The sequence below is a fragment of the Mustela nigripes genome, chromosome 12, assembly GCF_022355385.1.
Source record: "Mustela nigripes isolate SB6536 chromosome 12, MUSNIG.SB6536, whole genome shotgun sequence".
Taxonomy (NCBI): domain Eukaryota; kingdom Metazoa; phylum Chordata; class Mammalia; order Carnivora; family Mustelidae; genus Mustela; species Mustela nigripes.
This window is the reverse complement of record NC_081568.1, coordinates 42,065,920-42,089,750: the sequence shown is the minus strand read 5'-3', so window position 1 is coordinate 42,089,750 and position 23,831 is coordinate 42,065,920. Positions and strand designations below refer to the sequence as shown.

The 23,831-nt window shown below is 37.7% G+C and overlaps 1 protein-coding gene across 1 annotated transcript; it reads left to right on the top strand.

Moving 5' to 3' along the window:
• The first annotated feature begins 5,820 nt into the window (after window positions 1–5,820).
• LOC132028334 (zinc finger protein 300) lies at window positions 5,821–18,058 on the top strand. Its single transcript, XM_059417182.1, has 6 exons — window positions 5,821–6,031; window positions 6,754–6,880; window positions 7,541–7,581; window positions 12,231–12,357; window positions 12,585–12,707; window positions 13,817–18,058. The coding sequence occupies exons 1-6, from the start codon at window positions 5,993–5,995 to the stop codon at window positions 15,373–15,375; spliced, it is 2,016 nt and encodes a 671-aa protein (XP_059273165.1). The 5' UTR covers window positions 5,821–5,992; the 3' UTR covers window positions 15,376–18,058.
• Window positions 18,059–23,831: the final 5,773 nt, after the last annotated feature.

The following is a 23,831-nucleotide window of genomic DNA, read 5'->3' as shown; positions in this document are numbered from 1 at the left end:
ATTATCTATTTCACCTTGGTTGAGTTTTGGTGTCTGAGAAAATGGCCCATCTCTTCTACCTGGTCAGATTTATGAGGCTAAAGTTGTTAATAATATTTTAGTATTATCCATTTAATGACTGCAAGATCTTGTAATAACTTGTTAACATATTTGAAATATGTTTTTCATTTCTGATCTCTTTTCCTTGGAATTTTTCCTAATTATGAGTATTACTTTCCAATTTCTATACATGTCCTAATTATGAGTATTACTTTCCAATTTCTATACATGTCTGATTTATTTTTTAAGGTTTTATTTATTTGTCAGAGGGAGAGAGTCAGAGAGAGCACAAGCAGGGGGAGCCGCAAGGCAGAGGGAGAAGCAGGCTCCCCACTGAGCAGGGAGTCCCATGTGAGACTCAATTCCAGGACCCTGGGATCATGACCTGAGCTGAAGGCAGACGCTTACCTGACTGAGCCACCTAGGCATCCCTACATGTCTGATAATCATTGTTTTGACACAAGACATTGTGAATTTTACCATGTTGGGTGCTACTTTTTATTCCCATTTTTTGTAAACCTTTCTCTATGATTGTTGCTTGGAAACAGTTTGATTCTTTCAAATCTGATTTGTTAGGTGGCACCAGAGCAATATTTTAGTGTAGAGCTAACTACTTTCAGTATTGAGGCAGAACATTTTGAGTGCTCTTCCCAATGCTCCATGAATAGCAAAGTTTTCCAGTCTGGCTGGTAGAAACAGACATTGATCTTGGCTTTTTGTGAGATCTAGTTACTGTTTCCTCTTTCGTTTCATGTGTTTATTTTCCCAAACTTTGATGGTTTCCCTATATACATATATTGACCAATATTCTGATGAGAAGTAGACCCTCTGGAAGTCTTTGGAGTTTTCTTTTGGGGACAGCTTTCTCCTCTTTGGTCTTCTACTCTGTGACTCTAGCGTCCTTGGTCTGTCTGTACTGTTGGTTCTTTCTCCTCAACTCTGAGAGTCTGGAACTTTGCCTGTTCTCCCCTTCCCTGTGTTGTGTCTTAGAAATTTTCTCAAGGCAGTAAAATGAGCAATCAAAAGGGGTTACCTCATGTGTTTCCCATCTTTAAGGATCACTGTCCTTAAATGCCTGATGTCCAATGTCTTACAAACCATTGTTTCATACATTTATTTGGGTTTTCCATAATTTCAGGTAAAAGTATAGTCCAAGCCTTGTGACTTCACTTTGGCCAGAAGTAGAACTTTGGGGTTGTTTTATAACTAATTTTGTTTCATAATGTTGTAATTTTTTGAGGTTCTAAAGTGAAATCAACAGAACATGTACATTCAAAGAATACTATGTACTATCTCTGTCCCCTCTATCTTATTTTCTTCTTTCCTGTGGTAGGCAGTATCTTTTATGGGCAATGATTCCCACCTCCTGATATTCACAGCCTTTGCAATACCCTCCATATGAATAAGTAACATTGAACCAACAGAATATGGCAACATAAGGTGAGTGTTACTTCTGTGATTAGGTTTTAAAAGACTGTGACTTCCATCTTGCTTACAGACTCTTTCTCCTGCCTCATTAGATATATAAGTCACAGGTTAGAGAGTCGCGCATGGCAAAGTAGCTTCCATCCAACAGCCAGCAAGGATGTGAATGCCCTTCATTCAACAATTCTTGAGACAGTGCATTCTGCCAACAATCATGTCATTGAGCTTGGAAGTGGATCTTTCCTCATTTGATCCTTCAGATGAGACCCCAGCCTAGGCCAATACCTTGATGATAGATTTATGGGAGACCCCAAAGCAGAGGACCCAGGTAATCCATGTCCAGATTCCCGACACACAGAGACAAAAAATGTGTTGTTTTAAGCCACTAGGTTTTGAGGTAAGTTCACATATTAGTAGATAAGTAACAGCATTCTTTACAGATACTATTTTGATCATTTATTCTTCCATTATTTGCTTTTTATTTTTCAGGTAAATATATATACAGTTGATCTTCATTTTGCCATATCTTCAAATTTACCTAATTTCTAAAATTGACCTGTAACCCCCAGACCAATGTGGTACTTTTGTAGTCATAGCAGAAATGCACAGAACAGTGAAACATTTGAGTTGCCTCATGTACACATTTCTGTGTGAGGCTGAACTGAGGGGATGTTCTTCCTCTTGTTCCAGCTTTCAAGAGGATGGAGACAACATGGGCAGTGTAGTATAGTGTTAGAAACTCCAGCGCTGGGGCCACTCTGGTAAATCCAACTCTGGCACCTGTAAATGGAGTGACCTCAGGTAAGTAACTTAATACTTCGGAATACTTAATTTTCTCTTTTGTAAAATAAAGAAAGTAGAATCTACCAGGATGAATTGATTTTAATCCACTGAGCCACCCAGGCGCCCCCAGGATGAATTGATTTTAAGGTTGTTGTAAAAGTAGTACATCCTGTAAAATTTAAGATTATAATCCCTATAATATATATGTATTATGTGTGTACGTGTCTTATGTATATGTATGTGAATATATATTTATATATTTCACCTAGGAGCAATGTTTCAGCATTCACTAATTCTGTTTGCAACAACCTTATATAGAACATGGCTATAATGAATAATGGGACTTGACTGTATACATATTCATTCATTTTCGTATTTTATAAAACTAAGTGGTAATAAACCATTTTTATTTTTCCCCATAACATTATATCCTAAATTTCACTCCATATAGTTATGAGATTTTTCTCTTACTGATGAATAATATGTTTTATGTGTATACCATAATTTATACAACCAGACCTCTGTTAGTAGATGTTTGTCTTTTAAAAACATGACCAAAAGATTACTCGTTGCAATACTAAAAATAGTATTTTTAGCTTATTTTAGTATTTACAATATTAAAAACAGTATTGTAATGAATAATCTTTTGACCTTTTTTTGTCCCTTTTTTTTGCTTATTCATCTTTGAAATATATTCTTGGAAGTGGGGTTTCTGAATCAAAGGGTAAAAGTTATGACAACAACATGGCAATTCTCCCCTTAAGAGGTGGGGCTCAATTCCCATTTGATTGTCAGTGGGCAGGCCTTACTGAATCACTTTTAGCAAACAGAATACAGAAGCAATAAGGAGGTATCATTTCCAATTTAGGTTTTAGAAAGACTGTGGCTTCTGGGCAACTGGGTGGCTTAGTCCCAGAGTCCTGGGATCAAGTCCCACATTGGGCTCCCTGCTCAGCAGAGAGCCTGTTTCTCCCTCTCCCTCTGCCTGCTGCTCTGCCTACTTGTGCTCTTTATCTCCCTGTCAAATAAATAAATAATATCTTAAAAAAAAAAAAAAAGACTGTGGCTTCTCTCTTATGTGCCCATGTATGCTCTCTTTTTCTCTCTCCTTTGATTCACTTGGGCTTGGCAGAAGCCAGCTATCACATTATGAGGTAGGCATGAGGAGGGGGAAGACCACTACCATGTCAGGATAATCAAGTAGCCTATAGAAAGGTCCACACAGTAAGGAACTGAGCTGGGAAAATTATATTCTGAGACTTATCAGTCATTTGATTGAGTTGGAAAGCATATCTTTCTCCATTTGAGTCTTGAAACAATTGCAGCCCTGGTGCAACCCCATGAGACCAAATCTGAACCATCCAACTAAGCGGTTCCCAGAGTCACAGAAATGTGTGACAACAAACATTTATGGTTGCAAACTGCTAAGTTTCAGGTAATTGATCACACAGCAACAGACAACTAATACATGTATTTTTGCTAGCTATTGCTAAACCACTTATACAGGGGCTGTATTGTTTTTCTGTCCTACCAATATGTGAGAATTCCTGATTCCCATGGCCTGATCAACACCATATATTTCCAGAATTAGAATACTTTTTTTTTAAACCAAGCTAATAAATGAGAACTAGTATGTTACTGCAGCTTTAATTTGTATTTATTTCATTATGAAGGAACCTTCTCCTTCAGTTTCTTGTTTAATGAGATACATTAAGGACAGCTTCTCATCACTCTTTGGTTGGAGAACAGCAGTTTGTACAATTCCTACAAGGCTCTCTAGTTTGGCTCCTTCTAGTATCTACAGCTTCCACTGGCATCACTCCTTGAGGATTCTGAATTAATCATCACTCCACCCTTAGTGCCTAACACAGGAGCTACACTGTCTTAAGCCCCAGGCATGCGATAAATATTGACGTAGCTGTGGAAGTTTAAATTGAAGGGAATCAGCTGCCCACTTCTTATCCTCTTCTTTGTCTTGACAAGTCAAGTTAGGCCTCTCTCTTCCCATGGGGATCTAAGCTTTGGCTCCTCCCTAAGTTTAAACAGACCAAAGCAGTATGTATATGCAGAACATCCTCCCTTAACAGCTTTTTCTCAGAATCTGAGGACCCCCAGAAACATTTTAAAGTGCCCTGTTTTTGCCACATGCACACTTGTACCTCTTCAATGTTCCCACTAACCTGTCTTAACCCTATGTAAGAAAAAAACCAAAAAAACCGAGTCAGGGGCGGGGTCAATTTGATTTTGAGATGCTTTCAGATTTCTCAGATTTAAGTCTTCTCTCTATTGCAAACTTTTTCTTTTTTTTTTTTTTTTAAGATTTTATTTATTTGAGAGCGAGAGCACGGAACGGGAGAGGGAGAATCAGAGTCCTCGCTCAGCAGGGAGCCTGATGCAGGACCCTGAGATCAGACCTGAGCCACCCAGGTGCCCCGCCAATCATCTTTCTGAATAAAATCACTCCCTAAGTCCAGATTTGTTCTTACTTGACATGAAAAATTAAAGTGCTCAATGTGAAATTGTTGCTCATTTAATTACATAGGCCAAAAATAATGGCTCCTTTTAAAACAATGATTCAAAATCGGATGTATTTAAGCCCATGAAACATGTTAACACACAGGAACCCCCCCCCCACACACACACACATTCATTTATATTTTATAAATATATAAAAGCCTGGCGTAAGACCTAACCGTTACGGTAGGTTCGTTATTTTTTCCCGTGATGTTTTCCTGAAATCTAGCCTCCTCGCTCGCTACCTCTCCATTTTTTCCCCTTATTTTTCAGTCTCCGCTTTGCCTGTCTCCATCTCCCTCTGCCTCGGAGTCTCCCGCGTTGTGACCTTCAGTGCCCCACTTCGGTTCCGCTGCGCCCCGTCTGCTGCCTTCCAGGCTGCCACCGCCGCCCACACGGGCCTCCCCTTGCCCCTCGATCGCGGCCCCGATTTCCTCCGGCTTCTCCGTGCCATCGCTCGGGGCCTCAGTCTCTTCCCTGTCTCTGTTTTCCTTTCTTCCTCCCTCCTCCAGGAGTACTGTCCCCTAGAGGATTCCTTACAACCGTTTTTAAAGTTCGTTTCTGCGACTGATCCCCGTCCTCCGCCCCTGCCCCAGCCACCCCCTCCACTACTTCGGCTCCTCCTTTCCGCCCGGCTTCTCTGCGGAGGGGACTGTACCAGTCCACGGTTCACCCCTCTCAGCAAGTACAGCCTCCGGGGGTGCGGCTGTACCATTTACAAGCACGTTCAGTGTCGTCCGTGAGAGTATTTTAACATCCCCAATTCCTCCTCCTTCACCAAATACAATCTTTTAATAGAGGTCGGAGCACTCAAAACTTCTTCCCCAATCCTCCTGTAAAATCTGTCTGCACCTCAGAGAGGTCTGTATTATCCTCTCTGGTTAAGATAATACACCTCACTGGTCTGTATTATCCTCCCTTCCGTCGTCTGCCTCCTGCCCTCCCTGTCGCCGTGGCACAGTCCAAAGTTAGGAATAAATCGAATTCTTCCGCCGTACGGACCCGACCGGACTCTCAAGGTGGCGGCTCCCAGCACGAGGTACAGCCTGGGAGCCGCCATCTTGCCTCCTGAACAAAGCCGCCGGGGCGGCCGAGTGGGCAAAGCCGCCCGGTACGGAACAGCGCAGGCTCGGGAGCCCCGCGCTGCACTCTCCCAGACAGGAAGCTGGAGAGTTCGCCAGTATGGCTGTGACAGCCGTCCCTGCCAGAGCGGTGGTGGGCGGCTCGGGGCATGATAACAGAGCCGCAAGGCAGAAGGCGGGCCCGTGCGGTGAGTCCGTTTAATTGGTAACAGGAGGGGAGGGGTTCGCGAGGGTCAGTGGAGGTTTATGAAGTCAGGGGTGGGGACGTTGTGGGGAGGTTTGTGCCATCGGTGTCGGGTGTTTTGGGGAGTCAGAGTTGGAGTGAGGGATGAGATTAGTAATTGGGCAATGATGTGTCAGTGATGGGGTTGTCTGTGGGATCAGAAATGGCGTGTAAGGGGACTGACTGGGGTCAGTGATTTAGGGGACTCTGGAGAATCAGTGAGTGGGGAGGAGGCTTGGACTAAATGACCGGGATATCCCTTTCGTGGTCCGTGATGTGGTGGTCATGGGGGAATTCTGTGGGTGTGTCATTGCTAGGCCCTAGGATTCGGAAATTTGGACGGAGCAATAATGCGATTAGTCACGATGATCAGCCCCAATTTACTGGGAAAGACTTTTACATACAGTTAAAATTGCCATTTTAGGCATCCCTTGATTTCTTAAACGTCAGACCCCTTCTCGGTTCACCATTGCACCCTGAGCCTGGTGCCTCTCCCCCCCCCCCCCCCATGATCATTTTGAAATAAGACCGAACAAATAAAAAAGGATGCATTATTACCAAAAGTGTGACTTTCGGCCTTTTCTTAAGCTTGTTGAAGTCATTTTATATTTTATTCAAGAAACACTTAAATGAACACCTGCCGGGTACCCAGACATGAGCATCGCTATTTTGGTTGTTTCCTTTCAGATCAGTTTTGACAGCGCCTGGAAAACAGCACATAAAACAGACTCCCTGTCATGGGAGCATTCAGTGCCTCTGAACCAGTTCAGTCTTGTCTGCATTACTCCTCCTGGGGCTGAGAAAAATCGACCAGGTATATACCATCCTGCATTGCAGTATATTCTCTTGTATAAGTGGTTCCAACCTATCACCATTTTTATACGCAGATGACTGCACTGTCGAAAGCCTGCAATTACAGTTTAAACAGAAAACATCTTAACATTAACATTTTGGTCCATGAATATCGATTGGCAGGAGAATTTGTGCTGAGTTGAGGGAAAATATGAAAGACCTCTTGGTAGATTATTGGAATTCAAGTGTTGATTCTTTCCAGAGAATAAGGGAATACATTTCTCAGGTTTCCGTTTGGTCATGGCCGTTCTTATTGCCAAGGAAGTCCATCTGCTGTTAATCTTACTGTAAATCTATTCATGTTTATTGCCTTATAAAACTATTCTATCAATAGAATTACTGGTTCATAGGGGAATAATAAGCTGTTAGTGAGTCAATATGAAACATATGTATACAATTAAATCATCTTGATCAAGTTCTGTTTATTATAGTGTAGTCATAAGTGGACTCCTTCACCTAGTGCTTCCTGAGCCTTCTACAAGGACCAAACAACCTTGTGCCTTGTTGTCCATCATCCACCTGATGTCTAGCGGTGAATGTTTCTGGATTGGTGAATGAGGAAGCTGCGGACCAAGTCTAGTCTGTGAAAATGTCCTTTTCATCACCAGTTTTGCTCTTTCAGGCATCTGCCCTTTTAGAAGAGAGCAGAAAATGAAGTCCCAGGTGAGTTGCTTTTATCTTTAATTTTTAAATTTTCCTCTTTCATTTTCTGCCCAGTCAAATGGGAAAGTACAGACAGCTAAAATTTGGAGTAGGGAAAAGGTAGCCAAAATAAAGATTAAGACCTAGAAAGGGTTTCTAGGTAACATTTGGATAACCTGGCCTGAAAACATTTTTAAAAATGGATGTACCAAGTTTTCTGATCTTGCAGACATCATCAGTGTCATGATTTGCAGTCTTCTAAAGAGAAAACAGATACATTTCTCTCCATTTTATTTCTTGCTGCGTAAGACTAAAACAGATTTCCATTCTGGGTCTTTCACTAGGTGATGGAGTACACAGTGTTCTCACCAACACTCCTGGGGTAAATGCAACAGTAGCTTTCTTACAGCTGTATCATCAAATGATCTCTTTTAGAGGGAAGGTATCATAATGCCATAGCCAAATGCCTTGAGCCTTAATCTTCAGAGCTGGGCTCATCAGACTCTGGCCTATAGGCCAAATCCAGTTCTCTATTTTTATGAACAGTTTCACTGGCAGCACAGCCATAACCTTTGTTCACGTATTATTGTCTATGGCTGTTGCCTTGCCACGGTGCCATCGTGGGTAAGTACAACAGAGACCGTATGGCCTGCAATGCTGAAAATACAAACTTTATGGAAAAAATTTGTTAGATTTCTGGTTTAGAGGACCGCATTGATTACAGAGGCTTCCTATTGTCCTATTGTCTAAATAACACAGAATGGGTACATTTTGAATGGTCTTCCAAAATATATTTTCCCCTCCCAAAGGGCAGTTCTTAAAATTATAATTATCTGGCAAAGCTTTGTAGAGCATGGGCCCCTGGTGCTCATACCCTTTGCTGTGACTTCAGATTATGTAGCATCACTGTCCAACTCAAAACCAGTTCCTTCTCTGCGCTTCCATTTTTAGTAGCTTGTCTTACTTTTTCTCCTTGCCAACATTGGCTATATACACAGTATATAAATTTTAAACTATATAAATGATAAAAATTTAAAAACTGATTTTTTAACTTAAACTCTCATCCCCCTGAGATTATCAGTGTTCACCATTTGTTTGTAATCTTCCAGATATTTTCAGTATGAGTGTAACTGTGATCAGTGTGTATGTATGAAAGTACAAATATCCAAGTGTCTCTTTATTGTGTTTTTCCTTTGGAAAATAATGTTACAGTAAACATTCCATGCTGCAACTGGTTTTTTAACTTTACTGTCTCGTGTAAAGGTTTTTTAATATCTTCCCATGACAGTACCCAAATTTCCTTATTATCTTGGCAGATGCATAATATTTCTTTGCAGCCTGGTTGAACTGGGACTGCTTTTTCTCTTTAAAATGGAGATTGGAATCCTTATAGGGTTGTTGTGAGAGTTAAGCAAATCAAACCATGCCTGGAAGTGTATCTGGGGAGGGTTTGTTCCACATTAAGTGTTAGTTGTTGTTATTTTTAGTATTGTGTCATCATCACTGTTATTGTCAAATCTAGAAATCTCATGTATATTTTACAGTAAAGCTTAACAAGTGAGTTCTATTGCAAAAAGATAGGATTGTTTTCTTTTGGATGTCAGTAGCTTCCAATTGTGCTGTCTAGCATAGAGCCACCAGCCACATGTCACTAAACACTTTAAATTGGCTAGTCTGAATTGAGATGTGCCATAAGTGTAAAATACATACTGAGTTTAAAGATCTAGTTCCCAAAAGCTCACTAGTAATTTTTAAAAATTGGTTACACTTAAAAATGATATTTTGAATGTATTGGGAGATATACATATATATATTTGAAAATTGGTTTTTGATTGTGGCTACTGGAAAGTTTAAAATCACCTATCTGATTAGTCTTGTATTTCTGTTAGAGCAGCTTTAGATAAGGAAAATGGATTTGTTATTAGCTTAATACATCCAGCTTCCAGAGCTAATTAACTGATTATATGCCTCTCCCTGTAGGAAGAGGGATTTATTTTTTTCAGAGTGTCCAGAAGTGAAGTCATTGCACACATGTCTATTCTTCCTTTCTCTTTCTAACACCTGCTCTCCTCCAACTCCATTATCCCAGTCACCCAAGCCACAAAAAGGTGTTTACAGATGATAAAAGTACAATTTTCCACTGATTATTTTTCTCACAATTAACAAAATTTATACATACTTAGTTTATTGACGCATTTGAGTGTAATTTTTTAAAGACTTTATTTATTTGGGAGAGAGAGCATGCACAAGTGTTGGGGGGAGGAGCAAAGGGAGAGGGAGCAGGAGAGCCCCACACAGGGCTTGATCCCAGGACCCTGAGATTATGACCTGAGCCAAAGGCAGACACTTAACTGACTGAGCCACCCAGGTACCCCAAAGCATTTGAGTAAAATTAATAAAGCAAAATCTGAACATTAGAATTACATTTATTAATCTTCCTGTCAGAATGGATGTGCTCTACATTCCACATGTATTTTTTTCCCTCATGTCACTGTTCTTCAGATCAAAAGACTCTAACTGATTAATGCACAGAAGTATTTTTAACTAAACATGAACTTCCTTTTATTCTCTATAATCGTCATTCATTCCTTTTAGCAAACACATTGTTGAGTACCTAATGTATGCCATATGCACTGGCTGGCTGTGGAGTATCTCAAGAAGATTTAGGTATGGTTTTTTCCTGGAGGAATGCAGAGGAAACTTGGGTAAATAGATATGGAAACCAGTCTTGACAAATAAAAGTTCTGTAATAGACATGGGAGCCAGGAACTGCTAAGGCAGAGCTGGGGAGCATCCAGCTTTCCAAGGAAGTAGAAAATAGGCATCGAAGATTATTGAACTTTGGATCATGAGGGAAGTAGGATAAGGATGAGAAACATTTGCGAAAGTAGAAAAAGTAGAGTGGTTTTAGGAAGGCTGAGAATTTGAGGAAAACTGAAAAATAGGGTGTTTCATGGGAAGTTTGCCCAAGGGTGTTATTAAAACAGTAAGATACAAAAGATCTTATTTACAGTATCAAGGAGGCAGTGCGTGGTCAAGAACTCAAGCTCTCGATTCAGAACACCTGCTTTTAAATCTGCGAGTTAATCATACATTCAGTGTATATAGTCTCTGCCAAGTACTTAACCACTAATCTGCAGTTTTTCTTATATATGTAAAATAAGAAAATTAAGAAGGCTGTTTAAAGGACAAACTAAGTTCCTGGCAGCTTGATGGTGTGACTGTGGGACTTGGTGTGGGATCAGAGGTCCTTTAAGGTTGAGATGGCTGAGGCGAGACTGATTGTGTATACAGGTTGGAACCTAAGGATGCTTTTAAGCAGGGCAATGTGGCTATTTGAAACAGTGTTTAATTTTTCTTTTTCTGAAAGCAACATTTGATAATAATGAAATTTTTAGGGGGAAAAGCTGAAAAACAGTTTAAAATAATAGAGATCACTCAGGTTCTGCTATTAGATGACAGTTGTTGTGAACATGATGGTGACATAATTAAAATAGTCACTTTCCCCTCCAGAAATACCTTATGACTACACTTACCCACATCTCTTATTTTAATGTCACATCAATAATCTGTTACTTTTTTTTCATCATTTTTTCTGCATATTTCTCATTATATCTGTTTTCAGTATTGCTGTTGTAATTGATGTACTTCATTATGTTATTAAGTATTGCATATATAAGGAAACTGTTCATTGAGGAGAAGCTATGATTATTTTCCTATAAAATGAGGGGATTAGATTATGAATTTGCAGAACTCTGACATTCTGTGATTCTCCATATGTGTGTTTTACCTTTAATGTTTTACTTTCTATGCTCTATAATTATTTTTTTAATGTTTTGCTTTCTCTGCTCTATAATTATTACTAAAAGTCTTCCCATATTTTGTTTTGTTACTTTAATGCTCTTGGCTGTCTTTTTAGAGTTTAAATTTTTGCTCATCCAGAATCTGTGTTTTCTGTTATCCAAGACGTAAGATATGGTGTATTTGTTTGCCAGGGTTACTGTGGCAAAGTACCACAAACTTGGTGGACTAAACAACAGAAACTTATTGTCTCATAGTTCTGGAAGCTAGAAGTCAAAACTCAAGTTGTCAGCAGGGTTGATTCCTTCTGAAGGCTGTGAGGGAACAGTCAATTCTAGGCCTCTCTCCTTGGCTTGTAGATGACCATCTTGTGTCTCTTCATATCATCTTTCTTCTACGTGTGTCTGTCTGTTCAAATCTGTCCTTTTGATACATCAGTCATGTGGATTGTAGACTCATGAGATTATACCTCATAGAATGACATCTGCAATGGCCATTTCCAAATAAGGTCACATTCTGAGAAACTGGTGGTTAGCACTTTAATATGTGAATTACAATTCTACCTTTAACATATGGATTCAACATTAATTCTTCTGTTGACTATCCGGTTGTTTCAGTATTATTCTTTGAATAATCTGTCTTCCTCTCAGTTATTTGCATGCTGCCCTTATCATTTATTAAGTTACCATTTGCATCAAGTAAGCATCTTCTGTTTCCTGATCTGTATCTGGCTCTTCTTGTAAAACCAGGATTTTGTTTTATTCCTCCCAAATACGGTGATGCAAAACTAGGTATAGTTTAGTTTTATATACTGCAGTAGAAATGATGAGAATGATCACTTCAGATTGAATAGGAATATACTATTACAGGCCTTAGTATCATTCAAGGATGTGGCTGTGGATTTTACCCAAGAGGAGTGGCAGCAACTGGACCCCGCTCAGAGGACCCTGTACAGGGATGTGATGCTGGAGAACTTCAGTCACCTGGTCTCAATGGGTAAGGATGGCTTCCCTGCCTGACTCAGACTTGCCCATCCAAGTGCCTTTCCTCATCAGGTGCTGTGGTTTGTAGTTCCTGACATATATAATGACTTTAATGATCTTCAGACCTTCCCATACGGAGGTCACTGTTTTTGCTAAGGGCCCCCTGGATTGCTTCCTTGTAGCCTTCCTGAAACTACACCTCCACTTTTTCCCAGTTCCTCTGTGATTTCCATTTAATAGGATATCCAGTTTCCAAACCAGATGTCATCTCTAAGTTGGAACAAGGAGAAGATCCATGGATCATAAAGAGAGACATGCCAGACTGGATCTATCTGGATGAAAATCAGGCAGATGGGAGACAAGGGAAGTGAAGTATCAGTTTGTCTTGTTTTCTTAATTGATTGATGCCTGAGGTTTACATTCTGTTCCTACTGAAATCTCTATTCTTTGTCCCTGTGCTGAGAATTTAGTAGGCATTAAACAAATAATTAAATAATTGTGAGCTTTTATAAGGGGCAGCTATTTCTTATTGATCTTTCTCTCTGCATATATGTCTATCTTTAACACCTTTTATGAGAGGCAATAGAAAGGCAAATTCCTCCCAAGAACATAGGTCGCATTTTAGATAATAAGACCTTCAGGTATGGGGCTCTACACCATTATATGTCAAATATAGTTGCTGTTTTAAAAATTAGAGAAAATGAGAATCTAAAGATACAATAATTTGAGAAGGCATTTTCCAGAGCATGCAGCTGTAGCTGCTTTGAAAGTATATAAAGTGTCGATGATGCTGAAGGAGGAGGTTAAAGGCAGATTGTGGTGGGGAGAGCATATCTGAACAAAACCTGAAGTTAGAGAATTAAGGCTTTTCTGAGAGAACTTTGCTAGTTTCCCTTGGTTCATATAGAAGGTATTTATGACAAGTTGTGGAATATAATCTTGGGTTCTAAGTGTGAATCTGATTCTGAATCCTTAGCAGGATCTTGGATTTTTCTGTTGCTTGTATTAGTTTTTAATTAGGAAACTAGACTGAGGAGAGTTTAAGTATTTTGAGTACAGAGGGACCTTGTTTCTGTGGAGAGTGGTGGCAGGATAAAAGTATTTAAATATATATATATAACAATGGTTTATAAGAAAAATGAATTCAAAAGGTGAAAAAGGTTTCCATTTAGAAAGCAAAGAAAATGGAAAGATTCTAAAAGAATAATCCAGACTAGAGTGGTAACACAGATTCTTTTCTGTGTCTTTCAGTTCTAATTTTCCCATGAGTCTTTTTCTCTTTAACATCCATTTCCATCCATTCATTTGATAGTACTCTATGCTGTACTGTCCTACGAGATGGCCTGTCCCCATCCCTGTGTTCTGAGTTCATCAGCTACATTGAATTAGTCATTTGTTCTGTTCTTCTGCATTCTGTTCATTGTTCTTTACAGTTGTTTTATTTCTTTCTTTCTTTCTTTTTTTTTTTTTAGACAGGAAAAGTAACCTTGACAACACCAAATCATGTATTTTGGGGTCTGTTTCCTTCCGTAATAATATCCTGAAAGGAGTCACAAAGGATGGTTCATTTTACTCCATCTTAAAAGTCAGTCAAGATGGTGGCCAGCTGCAGAGATGTCAGGAAAACCAAGACAGACTTTTCAGGCAAGTAGCAGTCATCAACAACAAAACCGTCACTGTGGAGTCAGGCCATAAATATAATCCACTGGGAAAAATATTTCACGAGTGCATAGAGCCAGATACTTTAAGGCAAAGATCCCATAACTATGATGTATTTAAAAAGAACTTGAAATACAATGTTGACCTACACAGCTGTAATAAGAGCAATTCAAGAAAAAACCCTGATGAGAGCTTTGGATGTGGAAAATCATCTAGCCATGGTGCATCTGATTCTAATCTTGAAATAATTCACAATGGAGTAATGCCCTGTAATAATAATCAGTGTGGAAACATTTTTAATAGTAAACAATCCCTTATTCAATATCACAATGTTGAAACTAAGGAGAAAACCTGTGTATGTATTACCTGTGGAAAAGCCTTTGCTAAGAAGTCACAGCTCATTGTACATCAACGAATTCATACTGGAAAGAAACCGTATGATTGTGGTGCATGTGGGAAAGCCTTCAGTGAGAAGTTTCATCTCATTGTACATCAGAGAACTCATACTGGGGAGAAACCTTATGAATGTTCTGAATGTGGAAAAGCTTTCTCTCAAAAATCATCCCTCATTATACATCAGAGAGTTCACACCGGGGAAAAACCATATCAATGTAGTGAATGTGGGAAAGCCTTCTCCCAGAAATCCCCCCTTATTATACATCAGAGAATTCACACTGGAGAGAAACCTTACGAATGTAGAGAGTGTGGGAAGGCCTTCTCCCAGAAGTCACAGCTGATTATACATCATAGAGCTCATACTGGAGAGAAGCCATATGAATGTACTGAATGTGGGAAAGCCTTCTGTGAGAAGTCCCACCTCATTATACATAAAAGAATTCACACTGGGGAGAAACCCTACAAATGTGCTCAATGTGAGGAAGCCTTCAGCAGGAAGACAGAACTCATTACACATCAGTTAATTCATACTGGGGAGAAACCTTATGAATGTACTGAATGTGGAAAGACCTTCTCCCGGAAGTCACAGCTCATCATACATCAGAGAACACATACTGGAGAGAAACCCTATAAATGCAGTGAATGCGGAAAAGCCTTCTGTCAGAAATCACATCTCATTGGACATCAGAGAATTCACACAGGAGAAAAACCTTATATATGCAGTGAATGTGGGAAAGCCTTCTCTCAGAAGTCCCACCTCCCAGGGCATCAGCGCATTCATACAGGAGAGAAACCTTACGTGTGTGCTGAGTGTGGAAAGGCCTTTTCCCAGAAGTCAGACCTTGTTTTACATCGGAGAATTCATACCGGGGAAAGACCCTATCGGTGCACTGTATGTGGGAAAGCGTTCATCCAGAAGTCACAACTCACTGTACACCAGAGAATTCATAACGGTGGTAAAATCATAATGAACTGAACACAGAAAAGCCTTCTCAGTATTAGCTCAAGCCTTAATAAATACTAGGAACCTGATTGATACTTATGGGACATCTTTATAGATAAAATTTAAAAGAGAATTCATGTCTATAGTGAGATGATACCTAGCTCAGCAAAGATGATGGAAAATAATCTTAAATGAAGAACATTTTCAACATGGTATGTAAAAATTTTTAAAGTCATGGTCTGTAGAACAAGTTATGTATATAGACTATTGACAAGTGACATATTCTTTATTATACCACATTAACAATAACCAGACATTGTGAAGTTGCTAATATTAGCTTGGCATAATTTTGGTCATACAGTAAGTCCCAACAAAGGACATGAAGAAAGCTTGAGAAAAAAAAAAAAATCCATTCCTAGAAACTACATCATATGGAGGGCTTAGTATGACCCCTAAAGATATATGTAAAATTCTTGTACAAAGATGGAAATATGGGTGAGTCAGATTCAATACAGGTGATGTTTATGCATTTTCCCATTTCAAGCATATAAGTTGACCTGTCTCTCTAGAAGAATCCTGTACCTTGAAATTGATGCACCTTGACCAGGTCTCCATTTTATTCTTCTTCCCTGAGAGTTTGATATTGTGGAAACGGTTAGGTACTGAGCCAGATGGCCTTGTGTTTTACTCCTGGCTCAACTGTTCACAGATTGTGTGACTTCAAGCAAGCCTATTTCGCCCATCTGAATATTTTTTCTTATCATTAAAAAAAAAAAGTATAATATAGAGCACGTTTTCAGTTAATATTGGTTCTTTTTAACTTTCTATCCTGCAACTGGATGCTAAGACTAATGTGTAAAAGCTGCATCTAAACTTCTTTGCATTTCAGATACTCTGCTTTTGATATCCCATTCCCATGACTGTTCATTTGACTGTCTTTGACCCTGGTGGCCTTGATTTTTGGCATGTTAAAGTGACATTTTATTATACTTTTATTATTTTTTACATACATTTATATAAACTGTGGTCATTACACAGATAGAGTCTGTCTAATGTTTCTTCAGTTCTTTTCTGACTCCCACCCTATAGCCCCAACTGTTTTCCCTGGGAACAAAGGACACTTGCAGAGCAAAACTCCTGGGATGAGAAATTATGCCTGCCACAGGTTTGAGAACTTGGTATTGCTGAAATATCTCCTGCTCTCCTCCCGTGCTTCTGCCTGTTGCTCCATGAGCAGCTTTAGATGAGGACCCTTGTTGGAGGTGTCTACAGAAGAGCAATACTTGGCAAGAATGAGGGCGAATCTGTATACTTGTGTTCACATAGTTCTTCCTATAGTTCCCACTTGGTTCCTTCACATTTCCTGCCCACCGGATCCTCTTCCTGAATGGCTGACCTGTCTCTGGTGAAAAGATGGGGATCCTCTGGGTGAGAACCTCTGCAGGGGAGAGGGCACGCCTAATAGGGATGTGGGAAATCCTTAGTCTGTGTGGACAAATTCTTGGTTTCATTATGAACAGTGAGCTGAGAACACTGATGTCAGATGTAAATTGACCATTCAGACTTGGGAAAGGAGGCCTAGGTGTACATCTTTTAGGTTGAGCTACTCTGAGGTTTTCTCATGGAAGATGTCCCTACTGATCCTGATGAATGCATGAGAAGGACAAAGAAAGGAAAAGGGGAAAAAAAAAAGATAATTGTGTGAACACAGAAATTTAGGGAAGAGTGAGTTCTATGTAGTGACAGCTATGGAACTAATGTAGATATAACAAAGATTCATAATTCCTACTTTACAGGCCTCCCATTTGGTTTTCCACTGTCACAAACCTCCAGGCAACCTTGATCTGATGCTGAGCTTCTATAAGTATCCCAGTTTAGACTTAGCACCTACTGATTTAATACTTCACTTCTTTTTTGAGCATTTTATTAAAGGAGCTGATCAGTGCAATGAAGCAAGAATAGGAAAATGGGCATAAGGATTAGAAAGGAAACAGTACTATGGACATTGTAGGTTATGGAATTCTAAGAAAAGCAAGAATATATTGATTAAGTATTAGAGATAAAGGAGTTTAGTTGCTTTATACAGTTTTAATACTGAAAAATAAACTAATTCTACATACTAGCAGCAGACTGAAAATTTAAAGATAATTTTACACTAGCATCAAAAATATGAAACACCTGAAATAAATCTAATCACATAGTGTAGGATCTAGGACCACTATATACAAATTACAAAATATTACTGAATAAATTAAGGCTTAAATCAATTGAGAGATTCATCAAGGCTGAAAGACTCAATATTAAAGATTCCTATTTCCCCTCAAAGTGATTTATACATTGGGGAGTCAAGGAAAAGAATTAAAATCCAAAGGAATAAGCCTATCATAAATACAGAGTTAGCTTATTTTATTATTGAGCAGCAATATATACCATATAGCATGCAGGTAACCAGCAACTGGCTACAAATTTCTGTGTGAATTTTTAGCTCTATTATATGGAATTAAAGCTACACTTGTTATGAATCATCCTACTGTTAGTAAATGGCAGATATTCCATTTTTACCAGTAGTTAAAATTCTGTATCAGGCTTATTCTGATAGTCTATTCTTCATAATTTTAATGGTACCTCTTCCTATTGGTTGCCCATGGCACTGGATGTAGCACATGTGATTATTCATATGCTTTGGCATTCCTCAATAAAGATCAATTTCCCACAATATTCAGTGCATTTCATATCAAAACCTCTTTTTGGGGAGGTTTTACAATTTAATTTTAAAATCACATATGGAGATGCTAAAAGGCCAGAACAGCCAAGATACTTTTGAAGAGCAAATTTGGAGAATTTACCAGAATAAGACTTCCCATAAACTAATAATAATTAAGACAATGTGATATTGCTCATGGGTAGTCAAATAGACCAATGGTAAGAATCTAGAAACAGACAGTTACCTATAGATCTTGAGTTATGACAAAGGTGGCAATGTAGAATATTAGGAGAAAAGCGGTACTTCAATAAATGTTTCTGGTTAAGTTATTCATACAGGTAAAACAAAAAATGAAAACTTAAATTACTGCATACTATTCACAAAATCAGTTCCACCCAAACCAGTGATAGAAGGAAATGTATTACAATAAGTGTAGATCAGGCAAGAAGAAAGCCTGAAAATATCTAAGCATCCCACTCAATAGGTTAGAATAAAAATATTGTGAACTAAACTCCAAGAAAGTAAAAAAGGAAGTGAAAAAAAGAAGATAAAAATAGAGGGGGAGGGGCAACAATGTTGTTTTGTCCTTCCTATTTTATGGGTGCCCCTCTGCCTTTGGCTCAGGTCATGAAAGGAAACAGCATCGCTTCAGAAACCAATTGGTGTACTTCATCATGTCAATAGCCTAAATAAATGAATAAATAAATAACTATATGATCATTTCAATAGATCCAGGAAAATTATTTGACAAAATTCTATATCTACTTAGAATAAAAACTCAGCAAACTATAAATAAAGGACAGCTTCCTCCTATTGCTACAAGGCATCTGTAAAAAAAAAATCTAGTCATCATATTTAATGGTGAAAGACTAAATGCCCCCAAGCATTTTTTTCTTTTTTCCAAAAGTCAAAGCTGTATGCTTTGTTCTTCCTAGTGAACTCCGTGCTGGTGATCTTAGCTACTGCAGTAGGGAAAACAAAAAAGGAAGTGGGCGGGGGGGAGTAGTGCATGCATTTGGGAAAGGAAGAAATCGAATTGTCTCTATTTGCAGACAACACGGTCTTCTACACATAAGATCTCAAAAACTACAGAAAACCTAATAGACCTAGTAAGTGGCCTTTGTGGGGAATTTAAGAAATGAGCAAAGGATGAAGATAAGAAAGAGGCAAACTAAATAACAGACTCCTAACTATAGAGAACAAATGAAAAAACAAACCCAAAGTGGGTGGAGGGTGGAAATGGGTGAAACAGGTGATGGAGATTAAGGAGTGAACTTGTGATGAGCACCAAGTGATGTATGGTAATGCCCAATCACTATATTGTACACCTGAAACTAATGTTACACTGTATGTTAACTAACTGGAATTAATTTAAAAAAAAAACTTGTTAAAAAGTGGCTCTTACAAAATATATAAGTAAATGGAAAGAGACACTGTGTTTATGGATGGAAAGACTCAGTGTTAAAACATTAATTCCCCTCAAATTGATGTGTGTATTCAATCTTATCACCCACAAAGAATTCCAGGATGAATTTTTGTAGAAATTGACAAGCTGACTCAAAAATGTATATGGAAATGCAAAAGACCTAGAATAAACAGAAAACCTTTAGGGAAAAAAAGAGGAAGATTCATATTACCTTATTTCAAGGCTTATGAAGTTAGAATAATCAAGCCTGTGGTATTGGTATAGGAATAGATATGTCAATGGAACAAGATAGAGAGTCTAGAAACCAAACCATGCATATATGGGCAACAGATTTTCAACAAAGTCGTCAAGGTAACTCAATGGACAAATGGTAGTCTTTTCAACAAAATAACTGGAATAATTGGAAATCCATATGCAAACAACAACAACAAGAAGAACTTTATTCCATAGTTCACACCATATACAAAAATCAACTTGAAATAGGTCATGGACATACATGTAAAAGTAGAAACTATAAAGTTCTAGAAGGAACAGAAGATAACTGATTTTCGTTATGCAAAGGTTTTTCAGGCAGGACACACAAAAAGGCATTAAATTAAAAATTGGTAAATTAGAGTTCATTATAATGATAACTTGTGCTTTAAATGGATTAGAGAGGTTCTAATACTTTTCTGCCACAGGGAAATAATGTTTTTCTGAGTTGATGGGACTAAAAATCACAGATTTCTCTAGGAATTCACTCAGTTACTGTCCAACACTTATTCATGCAAATCTGGATTTGTGAGAGATCTCAGGTAATCCCTGAGACGGTTATATGGAATCTTCTCCAGTTTCCTGAAGGACTATACCTCTTTCACTCCACGAGGAGTTTCATAACTTTGTTGACAATAGACTGCAAACCCGTCATGACTTATACCTTCACCACATTGATGCATCCCATGTCACCACACCCTCTTGGACTCTTTTCACTGACTAAGACAGCATCTTCATACAAAGGCTGATATCAATATTTTAAAGCAGGAGAGCTGTTTTGAAGCACACATTTTTCTATCCTCAAAACAAAACAAAAAGGTGTTTTTAACTTCTTTGTTTTATACCTAAAAGAAAGCCAAAATATCTAACAAACAAAAGAGCTACTTAGTTTTAATTCATAACTCAAAAGTCATAACTCAAAAGTTCATAACTCAGAAGTCATAACTCAAGCCCAGGTATTCTGATTTCAGAGTCCACACTTAAAACCACTGTGTTGTGCTGCCCTTCCTGCTTGGCTCTCCCTTCTAAACTGTTCTTTGAGCTAGTTCATGATTTGTGATGCCTGCAGAAAGGCAGTATATAATTGCCTTCTATTTAACCAACTTTCATTTTTGACAAAAAAAAAAAGTCTGCACTAAAAAAAAAAACCAACTTTTTAAATCACTATTTTAAACAAATCAAAATTTTATCTTAACCCTTAATTTTGGGTGTTCGAAAGGACCCATCCTATGTCCTGGCAATGAGAGCTGATTGGAAACACATAAACGTGGAAATAGGGCTGGATTTTTAAATAAGCTAAGAGAATCAGTGCATAAAGAACATTGGGGAAGCCATTGATGCTGCATATTCAGTGAACCCCCTTAAGCATGGGCTTTGAAGACTGGACCATCTAGAAACATAGTCCTTTGGGAGGTATGTCCTGATTAATGATACTCTTTTGTTTCAGGGGGTGCCAAAAAATTACCAGCAGACACTGGCTCTGGATTTTGTTGATGTGACCAAGAGGAAGCCTTATTGAATGTGTCATATTGCTTTGAGATTGCTTATCTAAGGAAATCCTTGGTGAGCTCCTGGATATGGCTGTTTGAAGAAGGTCATACCATCCATAATTATACCTGTGAAAGGTAGGCCAAGCCAGTCACTGGAGGGACCATAAGGCATAATATTAAAATATCAAAATATAATACATATAATATTAAATATAATAGTATTAATATAATAGTAAAATATATTTAAAATAATATTTTTCATAATTATGAATATATTGTAAGGCTCTCATACTGCACATGAAGTGTTATATTACTTGCAGGTAGATTGGGACAAACTAAAAGTATATAGTAGAAATGTTAAATAATACACTAAAATAACAAAACAGTTGTCACTTATGGTCCAAAACTGGATAAAATGAAATCACAACAAATATACAACTAACCCAATTGAAATCAGAAAAAGGGAAAAGATAACAAAAAATAGATAGGACACATAGAAAATAAAATTGAGATGATAGGCTTAATTTAACAATGTAAAACAATCATATTAACTATAAATGATCTAAACACCAGTTAAAAGAATAGATTGTCATATTGGATAAAAAAGCACAGCCCAACTTTATACTACCTACAAGAAACATGCTTTAAATATAAAGACACAAATAGGTTAAAAGAATGAAAAAAGATATAGCAGACTAACACAATTAAAAATGAAACTGAAGGAACTATAATAATATTAGACAAAATATATTTCAGAACTAAGAATAATTACAAGGAATAAAGAAAAACACTTCATAATGCTAAAGGGGTCAGTATATTAAGAGGATGTAATCCTAAAAGTTTACATACCCAGTAGCTGAAATTCAAAATGTATAAAGCAAAAACTGATAGAACTATAAGGAGAACTAGACAAATTCACAATTGTAGTTGGAAATTTCAGTCCTATCTCTTAGTAATTAATTGAATAAAGACATAAGCAATCAGCCAGAATATAGTAGATAGATTTGAACATCATCACTACCAACCAACTTAACCTATTTCGCATTTGTAGAACATTCCACCCAAAGATGACAGGACATATTCTTTCTAAGTGCATGTAAAATATTTACCAAGGAAGGTCATATTCAGGGGTCATAAAACAAGTCTCAATAAATTTAAAAGATTAAGTTGTGTTTTCTGAGCACAACAGCACTGAGTTAGAAATTAGTAACAAAAGTTATCTGGACAATCCCCCAATATTTGGAAATATAGCCTTTAAATAATCCACTGGTCAAAGAAAAAAATCAAAAGGGAAATAAAGTATTATGAACTGAATGAAAATGAAAATATAACATACCTAAATTTATGGATTGCCTCTAAAATAGTACTTAGAGGGAAATATGAAGCACTAAATACCTTTATTGGAAAGGATGAAAGGTCGTAAGTCAATAACTCACTTTCCATCTTAAGAAACTAGAAAAAGGAAAAAAAACTCATGGCAAACAGAAGAAAGGAAACAATCATTCAGAGAAGAAATCAAATGGAAAAAAAAATAGAGAAAATATAGTTGACTGTTGAACCTCGTGGGGTTCAGAGGTGCCAATCCCCCATGCAGCTGAAAATCTGCATATAACTTTTGACTCCACCAAAACTTAACCACTAGTAGCCTACTGTTGACTGAAAACCTTACTGATAACATAGTCAATTAACACAATTTTTAACACATATTTTGTATAGGTATTATATACTGTATTCTTCCAATAAAGTAAGTTAGGGAAAAGAAAATATTTTAAAGAAAATCACAAGGAACAGAAAATATAACTAGAGTGCTGTACTGCATTCACTGAAAAAAATAAATGTATAAGGAGACCCGCACAGTTCAAATCCATGCTGTTAAAGGATCACCTGTAATGGAACGCAAAAGCAGGCTTTCTGGGGAGACTGATGTGAGTCACAGTCTCATCAGGATACAAGAGAGAAGACAAATAATCACAATCAGAATGAGAGAAATGATGTAACTACAGGATTTGCAGATATCCAGATAATAATAAGAAAATATTATGGATATCCTAATGCCAGGAAACTTGATAACTTAGATTAAATGGGCAATTCCCTCGAAAGATCAAAATACAAAAATCAAATGTACATCCACATACTAACAACAATCATAAAACTGAAATTAAAAAACAGTAATAATAATAGCATAGATATATCTAATAAAATATATGCAAAATCTATACACCAAATATTGTAGAACATTGTTGAAAGAAAAAGAACCAAAATAAATGGAAAACGTATCTGGTAGGTTGGGCAGTAGACTCAAGATATCAATTCTCCTTTAATTGATCTATATATTTGACATATCTTAACAGGCAATTTTTGTTCATTTTTGTAGAATTTGATGGACTGATCCTAAAATTCATATGGAAACATGAAAAACCTAAAATAGCCAAAAAATTATTGAAAAGGAAATATAAATTTGGAGAGCTTACTATACAAGTTCAATACTTTGTGTAAAATTACAAAATTACAGTATGAGGACAGCATGGTACTAGTTTAAAGTTCGTAAGATATGTATGACCCCACTTCAATAAGGCCGTGGAATAGGCTAAATTAATCTATTGTATAAGATATCAGA